At 40.9% G+C, this 15810-nt stretch overlaps 2 protein-coding genes across 2 annotated transcripts in view; one reads left to right on the top strand and one right to left on the bottom strand.

Annotated features, from left to right (window-relative positions):
• LOC108795573 (vomeronasal type-2 receptor 26-like) overlaps positions 1-3625 on the bottom strand; it is a 17273-nt gene extending 13648 nt beyond the window's left edge. The window contains exon 1 of the mRNA XM_018566849.1: positions 3560-3625. Coding sequence (XP_018422351.1) covers positions 3560-3625 — 66 coding nt within the window. The remainder of the gene's footprint in view (positions 1-3559) is intronic.
• Positions 3626-3653: 28 nt separating this feature from the next.
• Positions 3654-15810, top strand: part of LOC108795572 (vomeronasal type-2 receptor 26-like) — a 32227-nt gene continuing 20070 nt past the window's right edge. The window contains exons 1-2 of the mRNA XM_018566848.1: positions 3654-3724; positions 13580-13707. Coding sequence (XP_018422350.1) covers positions 3654-3724; positions 13580-13707 — 199 coding nt within the window. The remainder of the gene's footprint in view (positions 3725-13579; positions 13708-15810) is intronic.

Here is a 15810-nt window from a genome sequence, read left to right as displayed (position 1 = left end):
CTAAACTGATGAGCGGTAAAAGCTTTTAAAGTGTCGCCTATGGCCAATTTTGGGTATGGTAGTTTTCTGCAATTTCGCGGGTGCGCGCAATTTTAAAGCTTGACATGTTTGGTGTCTATTTACCCGACGTGACCCCGTCTTTTATATTTTACCAAAAAACTGGTTAATAATAAATGTTTCCTAACATAATGTAAAAAAAACTTTTTTTTTTCAAAATTTTCTGTAATTTTTCCTAATTATAATAAAAAATAAAAACCCCAGTGGTGATTAAATACCCCCAAATAAAGCCCTATCTGTCCCCAAAAAATGGTATAAAATTCATTTCAGTACAGCGTTGCATGACGGAATAAACGTCAGTCAAAGTATCGCAGCGCCGAACACTGAAAAATGGCCTGGCCAGGAAGGGGGTCTAAACACCTGGTCTTGAAGTGGTTAAAAGTAAATACATTTAAAAAAAAAAAACCTTTAAAAAATGGAGCCCTTGCAGCAAAAAAAGTTTTCTTTGGATGGAACAGAAGCTAAAAGTAACCACTGCCTTAAAATCAGATACAAAATAAAATAAAAATTGCCCAATAATGAAATATAAAAAACACAGCAAAGGGGTTGATTGCATAAATAGATAACAATCAGATTTAAAGTACAATGTCTTAAATTAATCTGATTTCTCACCATGTCTCCCCCTTTTACATAAGGGTGCTGGTTTAATCTGGTACTTGTTTGACCCTTCTAAACCTGCTGGCCATAGTTGATAGGTGAAACACTGGATTAAATTCCCCTGAGCGCATCTGCACATAAATTCTCTGGTTCCATTACTCTTTAACCCACAGGATTCACCTTGAACTCATGGAAATGGTGAAACTGAACCTCAACCCTATTGTTTATTGAATTTTTATATTGCCTTTGCCTTTATATTGTCAATGGACTAAAGATTTGGGAATGATTTGCATAGCTCTCCCTCATATGTTTAAAGGAAGAGTTACTCCTCTGTTTATGTGGGGGGAGGGGCATTTTTAGAAGATTTGTTGTAGATTAGATGTACATTAGATGATTACCGGTATTTGTACCCAATAGTTTAGGTAAGACTTACAATCTGTTGTAATTTGCGTGTAACAAGTTTGTCTGCAGTGAATTTAATTGCATGCAAAGTGTGAGCAATAACATAAACAGCTGTGTATGCATAGGCATGCTTTGAGTCTTTCATGCCATACAACGTTGGTAAAAGGTAACTTTTCCCTGAACAGTTTTTTCCAGAAAATGTGAACATAAATTGGAAAAAAAAGTTTTTATGTTCATTTGGGGAGAGACAATGGAATATCTGAAGCCAAATGTCTTCCATCATTGGATCACCTGGGCGACTAGATGGGTTTACAATAGAAACTACATTTTCCATGCTGGGAATTGTTTTTGGTGATAATATACAAATGATGCTACAGTTATAGATGGGAATAAAATATTGTTCCATATATTTTACATTGGTCCATGACTCATGGAGTATTAGAGTCTTATTTTCAATAGTAGCCTTTAATTCAACAAATAAATCCAAATAATCTGTGGAGAAAAATCCACATATTATTATAACCATAGCTTTTGAATTCATAGCAGTTAATATACTCTGCATATTGTTTTTCTCTTTGTCTGTAAGTTTAACTATAAACTCAATACAGATGGCGTGATGAGTCATCATTTTTCTGAGCTCTTCTAATTCTGTGTCCCCACTTCCATCACTTGGTATAATAATTCCAACCCAATTCCATTGAAAATGTTTCAGACAGTGTATAATAGATGCATACCGGACCCAGTCATCCTGAATAATTCTGTAAAATGTTGGATACATATCTTTGTTACTTAGGAGAGGGTCAGCAACTCGATAGTTGACCTGTAGAAAAAAAAAAGAAAAATATTTTTCTATTTTTGTATTTAATCATAGGTAAATCTTGATACTAAACCCAAGAACAAAATATAATATTTTGCAGCTCAGATGTGGTGGCTGCATTGGCTGTTTCCCTTTATTTTATACCTGGTGATAGGGTTGCACAGATACCAAGTACAGTACTCGGTACAAGTACGAGTACATGTACCGATACTTTTGAGGTCCAAGACTACACTAGAGAAAAATTCAAAAATTAGGAGGCAGCTGTCATTTGTAAGGAGCACACGGAGCTCCTGGGATTTGTACATCTCTGTTTTAATGTTCGATTTTGTTTTTATAAATATGTATAAAGGGATGCACAGATACCAGTTTTGCGAGTACGAGTACTGGTACTTGCCGAGTACTTACAAGTACGAGTACTGATACATTTTTGTTTAATTTCATGTGACAGTTTTTCTAAAACAATACAGACTAATGATTTCAGGACAGTGGTGGAGCGCCAGAGCCAGGTCCCAGCTGCAACCGCTGCAACCCTGGTAGTTCTCATGAAAATGCCAAGTATCTGCACTGGTATCTGAACTGGTATCTGTGCATCCCTACCTGGTGATCATGCAAGTAGCATACTTCTGGTCCTTGTGTGACTATGTTCACTTTTCCACTATATATAGAACTATCTAAAGGGACATGGCTGTCACCCTAGGCTGTTCTTCTGATTTGAAATATAAATGTTCCATACAATGTCAGTACATGTAAGTGTGTTACATAATGTTACTGTGGCACCTCCCCTTCACCTGTCCAGACCCTGGTGCTTGGGGTCAGATGTTGATGGTGGTATTTGGTGTAGAGTAATTGGCAGGTCAGGGCAAGCAGGGCCCCCACATTAAACAGAAATCCCCACATTGAGCTGACATCTGCATCCAACATCACGTTAAGGTCAGAGCTTCTTCTGCAACATGTGACAGGTCATTTCAGCAACCACTAAGTGCTGGGAGCAAAATCCTACCCCCTCCACTATGTTTTTGGAGTCCCAAGTTGAGCAGTGGGGGTCCACAGTGGCTCTACTCCCTAACGTTCCAGGCAATGTCCCCAGTGGAGCTGCAAAGTTATACAGTTCATTTTTTTGGCATAAACCAACAGGGTTATTCACTAAAGGGTGAAGAGTTTGGAGAAGGCAGGATAAGTGAACAATCTAGGCCAACATAGCTGATTTGGAAAAAGTCTCCAATTCAGCTTACATTCTAGTTCCAAAAACTAAAACAAGTTAGGCCTAGTACTCTAGTGCCTTTGTGGTGTGTGGGAGTGTTCAAAGGGAAACAGCATATGTTTACTTGCCAATCCAAAAAGGGCACAAAACATATGTGTTCTTGCCAGATTACCCAGTGGGTCTCAAAGAAAGACATATCAGGCAAAGACAAAGCAGGCAGGGCTTAATCAAGAAATCATAGTTAGAATTTTAGAGACAATAGCCACAAATATTCTTGATTACTAGACATGTGCACAACAAAAAAAAAATGTTTTCATATGAAACAAATGAAAACAAAAACATTTTCATTCATTTCATCAAAGGAAACACATTTTTATGTTGTTTCGGATTTGGAGACAACGTGCCTCCAAATCCGAAAACTGCACACTGAAACCGCAGAATGAGGGGTGGCCATATCGACCGCTGGTGCGTTCTGCCATGCTCACCGCCACTTTGGAGTAGATCTTTGTATATACCAAGATGCCGGCACCCGCATGTTCGAGCTCCACCATCTTGGTGTATACCAAGATCTACTCCAAAATGGCGGCACACCACAATGCGCTGGTGAACAATATGGCCACCACGCATTCAGCGTGTGGCATCACCGTCATGTGACGTTATACGCATGTACAGAAAATGCCGGTGGCCAAAATGGTCGCCAGCGTGTTCTGAAAACAAATTTATGTATGCCCAAATATCGTTTTAGTATAACCGGGCATATATTATTGATTTGCAGATTCATCTAAATCCGAATGCACATGTATATTGATTACCAAGGCAGTAGAATAGGTCACAAACTATGAGTCCCAGAGCATTATTTACCTGCAGCAAACCATATAACTTTTACAGCTGAGTCCCCTTTATAGTGTTTACCACCAGAAAAAGGACAGAAATTTAGAGGATTTACCCTGCAGAAAAAAATAAAGATTTTGCAGCTGGGTCAAGTTGCAGAAAAGGTATGCATGGCACAATTACAGTGCCCGAGCACAGCAATAGGGCAGCCGAGGCACCACAATATGGTAGTGGGGGCAGACCAAAATCAGCAATTGTGCAACACATATTGGGTATCTCTGCAAATGCTGGAGATGAGAGAAATAATTCTGGGTCCCTCATTTGAGGTTAACTCTAAACTGATGAGCTGTAAAAGGTATTTGAAGCGTTGCCTATTGATAATGTTTTGCCTTATTTTGTGCAGTATTGATGTATAACATATTTGGTATCTATTTACTTGACACAACCTAATGTTATTTTATGCACGGATTGGGGAATTACAGTGTCTTTTTGTGCAAAAAAATATTTTTTACTAAAATAGATTGATAAACAGTTGCACAAATATTGTGCAAAATAAAACAAAATGTAACTACCACCTTTTTATTTTACAGGGTTTTTGCTTTCAGGGAGGAAGTAAGTAATTTTCTAGCAAAATTACAGAGCTTAACATGCGTGCAATAAGTGAAAATAATGCTCAGCTGGCAAAAGGGTTAAATGTTTAATTTGGGTTCTCCCCCTTTCATTTTGTTTCTCCAGACTGTTCATATAAAGTTTCTACAGTCTCAACGGATATATTTTATTCTTCAAACCTTTCTTCATTTTTATTTTTTGTCACTGGACTAGTTCTATTTTATCAACATCTTGTGTGAGTTCTCCAGAACTAGGCATAGTAAATAAGGTCTAACTAAAGATCTATATAGAGGAATCCTTCTTCCTTCCTTCATCCAGCTGGGGAACGCTCTAGTGATACAAAAGATCTGTATAGAGGAATCAGTACCTCTTTCCCCCGGCTGGGGATCCCTCTAGTGATAACTAAAGATCTATATAGAGGAATCAGGACCTCCTTCTTCCTGCAGTGGACCCCTCGATTGATAACTTAAGATCTATATAGAGTAATCAGGACCTCATTCCTCCTGCGGTGGATCCCTCTAATTATAACTAAAGATCTATAGAATCGGGACCTTCTTTCTCCTGCTGGAGATCCCTCTAGTGATATCTAAAGATCTATATAGAGGAACCAGGACCTAATTCTTCCCACTGGTGATCCCTCTATTGAAAACTAAAGATCTATATTGAAAAAGCAGGACCTCCTTCCTCCTGTGGTGATTCCTCTAGTGATAACGTAAGATCTATATAGATCTATATAGATAATGCCAGAAAGTAAAATAATAAAGTGTTGATGTAGATTTTAATTCTTCCCGATTTTATAAACAATAGCTATAGCTTTATTTAACCACCTGCTGTCCAGCCGTTTAATTACAGCGGCCTCTTGAATGCGAGTGGGCGTTTTTAGATGTCCCATCCGGGACATCTAAAAACGGCTCGCCGGCTTTGAATGTAAACAGTCAGCGAAGCGTTCGGGCGTCTGTAGAGATGCCCGATCGCTTGCAATATGCGTGCGGGTGTGAGCCCCCACTCTGTCGCAGCCGCTGCTGGTGATCCCGAGCTCTGCTGTGCCCGGTGCGAGCCTGGGACCAGCATAGCAGCTCTGCGGCCGGAGATCAAACGGAGCTCAGTACACGAGCTCTGTTTGATCTCCTCCTTCTCTTTGGAATGCAGGCAGTGATGTGTATTACATCACTTCCTGCATTCAGTGTCACTCTCCGGTACAGAAACCGGAGAGATGCTGGTGAAGCAGGTCTCTGGGGCTCCCTAGGTGACATTAGGGGTCTTAAAGACCCCTGATGTCTCCATAAAGAGGACCTGTCACTGCAAATTGGCTATCACGTAGGGAACTTGTTTGCTCCCTATGTGATAGCAATAAAGTTCAGTAAAAAAAAAAAGGTTTAAAAAAATGTAAGTTCCAAAAAAAATAAAAAGATTAAATATCACAAATGAAAGCAAAAAAAAAATGAAAGTCCCCCGCCCCCACATGCACACAGAAACATGCGTCAAGTCCGCCTACGTGCGAAAACAACGATTACATCACTCAGACGTTCGCGGCAATATGTAACATGTGCGGCGCAATGCTGCACATGTTACATATCGCCGCGAACGTTGGAGTGAGAGCAATACTTCTAGGGCCATCAATCACTGATAACACTAAACTGATGAGCGGTAAAAGCCTTTAAAGTGTTGGCTATGGTCAATTTTGAGTATGGTAGTTTTTTTGCGATTTAGCGGGTGCACGCAATTTTAAAGATTGACATGTTTGGTGTCTATTTACCCGACATGACCCTGACTTTTATATTTTACCAAAATATTGGGTAATAATAAATGTTTTATAACATAATGTAGGGATAACAGGTTTTTTTTCAAAATGTTCTGTACTTTTTCATTATATAGTAAAAAAAAAACCCGTAGTGGTGATTAAAGTGACATTAAACCCTCAGATTTTGTAACATAAACCAATACTGTAATGTGTGCCTTACTGTAATCCATGGTTGTGTCCCTTCTCTTTGCTGCTCTTCCTTTTTAATCTGTATCTGTTCTCATGCTGGGCAGAACTTCTGTTTTGCAGCAGACTGCCTTGTCTCAGGAATGGATACATGGTGTCTGTGTATAGGTTCACAACCTGAGCCAGCACTACAGGAAGAGGCCCTGAGCTGCAAAGGGAAGTTCACCCCAAGCATGAGAAGACATGAGGACTTAAAAGGAAGAGCAGCATAGAGAAGGGAAACTACCATGAATTACAGTAAGGCACACATTACAGTATTGGTTTATGTTAACAAAATCTGAGGGTTTAATGTCACTTTAAATACCACCAAAAGAAATCTCTATCTGTCCCCAAAAAATGGTATAAAATTAATTTCAGTACAGCGTTGCATGACGGAATAAATGTCAGTCAAAGCACTGCAGCGCTGAATACTGAAAAATGGCCTGAACAGGAAGGGGGTATAAACACCCCGGTCAGAAAGTGGTTAATGAGTGCATTTACGAGTGATATAATCAGATTACCTATTAATATGTTTACAGTGATCACTTACCTGTGTGTATCGATATAGACTGAGTAACTGGGCCATTGCAAAACTTGTATGGAAACTGGAGTCACCAATAAAACCAGCCACTTCCCCGTGTTCCCTACAGGAATAGTTAGGAGCCTCCATCTTTTTTCCAGACAATATCTGCATGACATATCCCAAGGTTCTCTTTGGATCTCCACAAGTGTTAAATATATGATAACCGAGAGTTATATTGGGCAGAAGATCGGGGTTCTGATTAATCTCATTAACAGCAAAGATCATCGCCAAGATGCTTCTGTACTCCTCAGCGTTAATTCTATAAATCATTTAAAATAAACATTATGAAAATCTAACATTTGACTCCATTCATAAGGTTAGAGCTGAACTCCAGACAGGTATTGAAAAAGTAAACACCGTTATGTCATTAATGCAAAAATAATTAAATGTATTCTAAATGCAACTAAATGCAATTATCTGAATTGTACTTGATTTCAGCTTCTTGCAATCCCTTCTACAGCAGCACTTAGGATGGAAGAGGGGCAGTGCTTGGGGCCAATTAAGTGTCCTGCATTTTCATGTGCTGCCTAGGAACATGCTGACAGGAAGGGAGAGCAGAGAGATGACCACATCAGTGTGTTGCTGCTCCTTTACTGCCGAATCACATGCTGGGGGCAGGTAGGTGACCTAACTATATTGTCAAACTTCAGCAGAAAAAAGCCAGGCTGTCTGTGCCATCTGACAAAATTGTATGAATCTCAGGCCTGAATAGACAAGGTACTTGAATGCATTTTTAAGATTTAACTCCTGAGTTTATTGTCACTTTAACACAAACCATTAAAGCACTATGTGCATGGTGAAGGTTGTCATACCCTACGACAGCATAGACCGTGTTACCTGTAGGTAACAGGTAAAATAATAGACTGTCTTCTTACCCTGTAGTGACAATTAAAGAAGCACTATATTAAAAAAGTTTCAAATCTAAAATAGTGTTATGTTGGGGAGCTCACAGAGCACTCGCTCAGGGCTTTTCTATAAACCAAGTCTTTATTTCTTCTCTTCAGGCAACTCACAGGTGAAAAGCACAAATGAAGGCTTAACTTCAGCAGACAAGACAAAGTAAAGTTCACTTTTCTTCCGCAAATACTGTATAGGGTCTCACTGACTCAAGGTTGTCCCATTTACTCACAGTATCCCAGTCCCAGTACTTTAACATGTGCCTCAACAAAATGCCTCAGTGGTACCACATACCCTATAGCCACTTCCAGCAGCTTTCCACACACGTTGTGTGCCTGGCCCCCTCAGCCTGTCAAATTTGCCAGCCTCCCTGGCTGTACAACCACCTGATTAGCGCAGACTTGGCATTGGCAACACCTGGCCCCAGGACTGGAGATTTAATCACACCCAGAGCTCTTAGGCCTCATTCACATGACTAACGGTCGGTCCGTACAAATCCATACTGCATGTACGGCCGTATCGGGCCACTCCCAGGAAGGACAGGTGCTGCATGTGACTTATATATATATGGGAATATGCGGCCGTACACTGACGTAATCTCACTCAAACTGCACACCCGTGTGGGTGCGGGTGTCCCTGCTTGGACGCAGACAGGATCCATCCTGTCTGCGTACGGGAACGGACACCCACATGGTCGTGGCAGTTCTGGTGTGCAATCACACACCAGAACTGCCGCACCTGTCCTTCCCGGAAGCAGCCCAATAAGGCCATGCACGCAGCATGGATCTGTACGGGCCAGCTTTTAGTCATGTGAATGAGGCCTAAGAAATCCCCAGAGCTCCAGCTCCCAGATAAAATTAGGAAAACCTGGAAGAATCTGAAAAGCCTGCTTCTTCCTTATAAAATGGTTTACATTTTTGTCCCTCTCAGCTCCTCTGGCTGAGAGTCCTGGGTGCCAAAGTTGCCAAACTGCACCACAGCATTGCCATGCACTGCCACAATAGACCTAAACATATGCTTCAAAAGTTGAAACTGTATATCCATCTTGTCTTCAAATGTTGTTAAAGTTCAATAGTTTTATTAAAAGTTTTAACAACTAAAAAGGACACAAAAGTAAATAATCCTGAATAATGCAAAAAGAAAAAGCGTTGTCTCGCAGGCCAACATCATAACATACTGTATATCCAGAGAAATGCAATAGTTGGTTTAACAACAGTAGAAACATATCATTGTCAAATAATTGCAAAATTGAGAATGTTTGATGACAATTGTATATACAATCTCTGAGTCTATGAATTACAGAACAGAACCTTAAGTTTTATTAAGGGCAATGTGAAAGTTCAGATAAACAGAAGATCCTTCACAGTAGAGACAGTAAGAGCAGAGGTGGTGGAAAGAGAAATAAAGAAAGTCCAGAAAAGGGAAGAGTTGAGAGGGGCGCTGGGAAAGAAAAGGGAAGGAGAGGGAAAGAGCAGTCTTGGGTCCAGTCAACTCTCCAGAATAAACATGTCAGATTGACTATGCAAGGTAGGAGCCATGTTGTTTAAAGTTCAATAAGTCTTCTATGAAAAAAAGATGATTGTAGATGTCTAAGCCATAGTTTCCAAATTTTCTCAAACTTCGGAAAAAAAGTCGTGCAAACATGCAGTTAGCCTCTCATTTATAAATGTCCAGTTAACCTTTGTTGGGAATTAGATTGCCACAATTTTGCAATTTACTGCTTTAATGAGCACATTTTTAACATCATTTAGTATCACATTTCTTAAAATATGCAAAAAAAACGACTTACAGTACACAGAAATGGTATAGTATGGCTTGCCCATCACAACGACTATGCTCTACAGTTTTGGAGTGAGCAGAGATCAGTCCTCCAATAATGATATCTCCCTCTTGGTAATACTCATACTCAAACACAGGCTTTCTAGCATGAAGTTTGCAATTAAAGGCTGAGCTATGAGTGAATAGTGCTTCATAACAGGTGACAGGTAGAAGAAGTGTCAGCAGGTAACAAGCAGAGTGCACCGGAGACCAACTCATGTCATACACCAGATCTTTCACAGAGTATGGTCACCAGCAGCTCTGCACATCACTAGCACAGGAGGTGGTTATATACAAGAGCCAAGACTGATTTAGACATTGTTCATTTGTCTACGTTATGTTTTTTTGTGAGTTAAAATTGTCTGTTTTATTTTTCTCATGATAAATGTATTGTATTTTATTGTTGTAATTTTATTTCAGTCATGGCTTTCATACCTAGCATGTTTATTTGGGCTGTATTCCAGCAAATATGGAAAAATGGTTGACTGACCTTGTGACTCTGGACTATGGCCCCACAAAATTAAATGAATTAGTTAACTTGGGTTTGTCCACCATTTTTACATCATGAATGACCCTTTTAAAAAAAAAAAAAAAAATGATGAAAGTAATTTTGGGGGGGGAGCAACTCTGAGCCTTTGCCCAGGTGACAGAATGTCTAGTTTCCCCATTGCTGACCCCTATCATCCAATCATGTGCATTCAAAATGTAGCTTCCCCGGTTACACGATCAGTGATATCCCAGCACAGGGTAGCACTACCGGTGACTCCTAAGGGGTGATCTACAGCACACCAGCGCACCTTGAATTGGTTTAAAGTAGTTTACTTCCAATAAAAAGATAAATGTCCCTTTGAACATATGCGCAGTAAAATACTTTATATTGTCAAAGACTTCAGAGCATAAATTAGAATCAGTTATAAAAGGTGATTGTATATAAGCAATGGATGTACTGACAACAATCCCCTTACACAGGATTAAGGTTAGCATAGAACCCTTTCTCAGTCCTAATGTACCCGAGTACCTAACCAACTGGCCAGTGTTTTAATCTTCAACTAGGCAACGATGGGGCCCAACGTTGCTTAGCCGAAGATTAAACCACTGGCCAGCGACCGTGGGCCGTGACGAGCAGACACCACATCGAATGATGATCAGATCATTCGATGTGGTGTCTGCTTGTCACGGCCCAATCTCCGCTCCTGGCCTCTGCACAACGGCATGGAGTGTCAAGCGGTCAGCTCACCATGACCACCTGGCAGGTTATCACGCTCTGTTGGTCCTACTAGTAGGGCAGACAGGGACACAGGATACAGTCTCAGCAGCCTTTACACTCACAGCAGCCACAGACAGCCTGCCCTGTCGACCTCCGCACGGGGAATAAATCAAGACATTTTCCTTCTGCCAGAGTGCACTCCTCTCACAGCACTCTGGGACATGTAATCTCCAATAGCCAGTTCTGCCAGCATATTCCTGAACAAAAAACTCACACCCCATAAGTCTCTGCTAGCAGAAGCCCCGGTCAGTTGCAACATTAGATCTGTCTTAAAGGGACCTACTCCACAACAGTGCAACAAAAATAAAATAGTTTTTTCTTTCCTTGCACATGTTTATGTATTCTTTGCAAAGTGGGTTTCCACCAGATAGACTTTAATGCTACGGGGAATATTTTGAACATTTTGTAATTTTTTGGCTTGCTACTTTCAGAGGAATATAGTAAAGCATTTTAAATTCAAGGGGCTTTTAATGGTACAACCAAGAACCAACATTATTATGTCATAAAAGCATATTTCATTAATCTTCATTAAAAAACAAACAAACAAAAAATATTTGTAAAGGTGACTACAACCTCCCATGCATACCATACACACTGTACAAATGCATCAACAACTGTGCATAACTTAACATCAAAATGTCCAATTTGGGTGTATTACAGATAATTTGTAGCTTGTCATTGCTGTAGTGGTAATAATCTTCAACACATTTCACATCAATAGCTTCTCTAGGAGGAGGGAGGAAATTGTGGTCCAACCCAGCTAAAAACTCAACAATGGAAACACCCACTTTAATGTTGGCCTCTATTGGAGACTGCCGAAGAGGTCACATAAGAGGACAAAAATCACCATAGACTATGCATATCTTTTTTTTAGATCCCCACCTTTTTTAGAATCCCACCAGGCTGCATGGCGAGACCTGGGCATTTCTCTACCATTTAAATCAGCAACATCAGGCAAAATTGGTACACTGTGGTGATTTTTTCCACCTATGTGACCTCTGCTGCAGTCCCCAATAGAGGCCGACAAATATATGTGAGCGTTTCTATTGTTGAGTTTTTAGCTGAGTTGGACCACAAATTCTTCACTCCTCCTGCAGATATGGATTTCAAAAACAGTTAAAAGTATACAGTGACATATACATTTGCAACTACATTTTTCTATTTATTTATTTATTTACATGTTTTCTGCTTTCAGAAAATAGAATGTTTTGGGGTTTTAAATAATTTTCAGACCTAGAATGTGCATTTCAAATGTAATTTTTTTTTGCATTTTTTTCCAGATAACACACATCGTGCAGTTTTATTTCTCATTTAAAATCCATTTCAGCAGCCAGATAGTCCAAAAACACAAATCACATTTTTATTCTAGGTGCCGCTTATCCAGCATTCATACCACGCTTTGTAATAAATCCATTGTGTGTTTGCTAGAGCCTGTGTATGTTTTCGTGAGCACAGAGTAAAGGCATCAAGGTTATCTGCAAATGATCGATGCAGAAGCATATGCAGATTTAAAAAGAACTACATTAAAACATTCACAAATCAATCACATTGTATCTGCCTAAAGCTGGCCATATACCTATAGATTATCTGCAGATTTTCTATGGTCGGATGGAAAAAGGGCAAAAGATTCCTCCATCTACGCTAAACTGTGTGGATAAAGGAATCTCCCACTGGCTCAAGCTTCAGTATCTTGCTGGTCGGCCCCGCTGGCCCTCAAAATACCTGAACAATGCCTGCATCCAATCAGACAGTTCAGATATTTTGACAGCCAGCGGAGCCGACTAGCAAGATACTGAAGGTTGGCCCAGGGAGGGATTCCTCTATCCATACAGTTTAGCGTAGATGGAGGAATCTTTTGCCCTTTTTCCATCCGACCATAGAAAATCTGTAGAAAATCTATAGGTGTATGGCCAGCTTAGGAAATGAATTATTCTATGAAAGAATAATGTAGGTTGCCAAAGGTGCATTCCCTCAAAATGCTAGTTGCCTGGTTGTCTTTGACTTTAAAAGAAAATTATGAGGCGCGTGATTTTCACTCAGCCTCATAATCTGAGCCGACCTGTGACAATGAAACTGTCACAGGTCGGCTCAGTAGATCGAGAAGTGAGCGAACACATGCCGTTGCTCGCTCACTTCTCAATCTATCCTTGCAGAGAGCCGTGACTGTCACTTACGGCTCCCTGCAGGGATTCCCCCCCTCTCTGCTCCGATCCTCCAGCGCTGACTGGTGGAACGGATGGGGAGGGGGCTGGCACCGCTGGTTCTGCCTCTGGATAGGCAGAGCCAGCTGTCCATCTCGCAGCTGGGCGGATCTTGACAGCAATGTCGGGATCCGTTCCGGTTGCGGCGTCTCAGTATACCGCGAGGTGCAGTATACTGAGCTTTGGGTCACAGGAGAAGGCTAGTTTGTGTTCTCCTGTGACCCTTAAGAGAACTATGGGGAAAAGCCCTGACTCCATAGTTCTCCTTTAAAGTAGAACTCCAGGTATGCATTAGTTTGCAAATTTACTTTGGTGCTGCTTGGTCCAATTTAGGTTTGCATATGCCATACCTGATGGGATAGTGGACATCCTGCAAAGCGTGGTAGCAGCTGGAGTTACTACAGTGCTGGACATTATTCTGAGTCCTGTATGGTGCTGCGATGAGTGCCTTCCACTCAGCTGTAAAAACACAGAGTATCACTCACTCTGCACAGCGGCCATTCGTAGAACGCCTAGAATTTTTTATCAGTGAATACAGGAAATCTTCTAATTGGACCGGGGTGGATTGTAATGTAATTTCCCTTAGTCCAATCAGAGAACATCTTGTAATCATTGATACAAATACCCAGATAGAAAGCAATTGAGCTGCAAGTTTGAAAATGACTTGCTAAACCATTGCTAGACTAGCCAAGCTTCACAATTTTGTTGCACAATTGCAGCAAGTCTGCATTGCAAGTCTTCAGATGATGCTGTACACTTGCAGAGCTCTTGCTAAGACCTACAGGACTCTTGCTGTAGACTTTCCAAGCAAATTTGCTACAAATTCAAAAAGTGTCAACTAGAACTTGTGCTGCAAGTCTACAACTTATCAGGAATGTGTGCAGCAAAATATCAAGAATTACAATTTAACCCTGCTACAAGGCCGTGGCAAGTTATCCTTGCTATCTGGATACTAGGCATTCTCTGAACAGCTGCTGTGCCCAGTAATTGACCCTCTATGTCTTCAGAGCAGAGGGGAAGCCGCTTAGCACAGAACAGTAGCGGCACCTGGAAGGTCATGGCCAGCTCGGTAGTAGCCCCATCTACTACTGTGCTTTACAGGATTTCCATCAGCCACACAGGTATGGCATAAACATACTTACATTGGTCTAAGCAGGTCTGATGTAAGTATACAAATAATGCATAACTGGGGTTCATCTGTTCTAATATTATTAATTCCAGAAATAATCTTCCCATAAGATTATATGTAAAATGAGCATGTTTTGCGCATTCAAAATAGTATTAAACGCTTAAACTTTTTTCAATAATGGATACAGATCAAACAAATATACATTGCCCAGAAAACAATTGCTTTACTTTTTTGCCCAAACAATTACAATCATCAGGTTTCTGAACAAATGCTTCCAAGTCTCCCAGCTCAGCTTCCCTAAACTTCCTGTCCAGTACACATGGTCTGAACACACCTGATTTTGGTTTGAGTTCGAACTTTAGAACATGGAAAAAGTTTGAACTCGAATTTCGAACTTACTGAAAGTCTATAGAACCAGAGCTCTGAAAATCAAATGTCTCCATTTTAAAGGCTTATATGCAAGTTATTGGCCATAACAAGTGTATGATGATTCGGCTACTGCCCTGGGGGACATGTATCAATGACAAAAACACTTTTAAAAAATAAACATTTTAAAGGATCAGTGATTTTAACATTGCTTAAAGTGAAACTATAAAAATAAAAATTTCCTTTAAATATTGTGCCGGGAGTCCCCTTAAATGCCTGTAAAGGGACGCATCTGTACGATGTATAGAACCTGCTGCAGCAAAAAGTGACATCTATAAAGAAAAAAAGGACATTTATAAAGAAAAAAAGTGTGTGCAGTCCCCCCCCAAAAAAACAATACCAGATCCTTTAGGTCTGGTAGGAATGTTAGGAAGGACCACATTTAAATAAAAGTAAAAAAAAACAAAACATGGGGTTCCCTCCAAAAGTCATACCAGACCCTTAAGGTCTGGTAGGAATTTTAGGAGGGACCCCATTAAAAAAAAGTGTGTGGGGTTCCCCCTCAAATTTATACCAGGCCCTTAAGGTCTGGTAGGAATTTTAAGGAGGAACCGGACTCCAACAATTGGGGTAAAAAAATGGGGTCCCCTAATATTGCTAACCAGACTCTTGATCAGAGCATAGTCCTGGCAGGGCAGGAAATGGGAGGGATGAGCGAGCGCCCCCCCACCCTGCCATACCAGGCCACATGCCCTCGGCACTGGGGGGGTGCATTTCCAGGGTCGTCCCTGAAAAAGTACCTTGTACCCGTGCCGACGGGGACAAGGGCCTCTTCCCCACAAGCCCTGGGAAGTTGGTTGTGGGGGGCTTATTCACATCAGGGTACCCCTCTATTAAAGGGGCACCCATATGTGCCCCTCCCCTTGTGAATGAGTTAGGGGTGACTCCTGAGAGAGTTTACCCCTTGTGTGGCGCTTATCAGAGGTAGGGGGAAGATGCAGGGGGGGGGAGAGGCAGTACTTGGTGGGTACACCGGTTATCACTTGGGGTGTGGTGGGTGTAGACGCAG

The sequence above is a fragment of the Nanorana parkeri genome, unplaced genomic scaffold (genome assembly GCF_000935625.1).
Source record: "Nanorana parkeri isolate BGI_ZX_2015 unplaced genomic scaffold, ASM93562v1 scaffold983, whole genome shotgun sequence".
NCBI lineage: Eukaryota > Metazoa > Chordata > Amphibia > Anura > Dicroglossidae > Nanorana > Nanorana parkeri.
The sequence above is the reverse complement of the archived record's forward strand: the minus strand, read 5'-3'. Positions and strand labels throughout refer to the sequence as shown.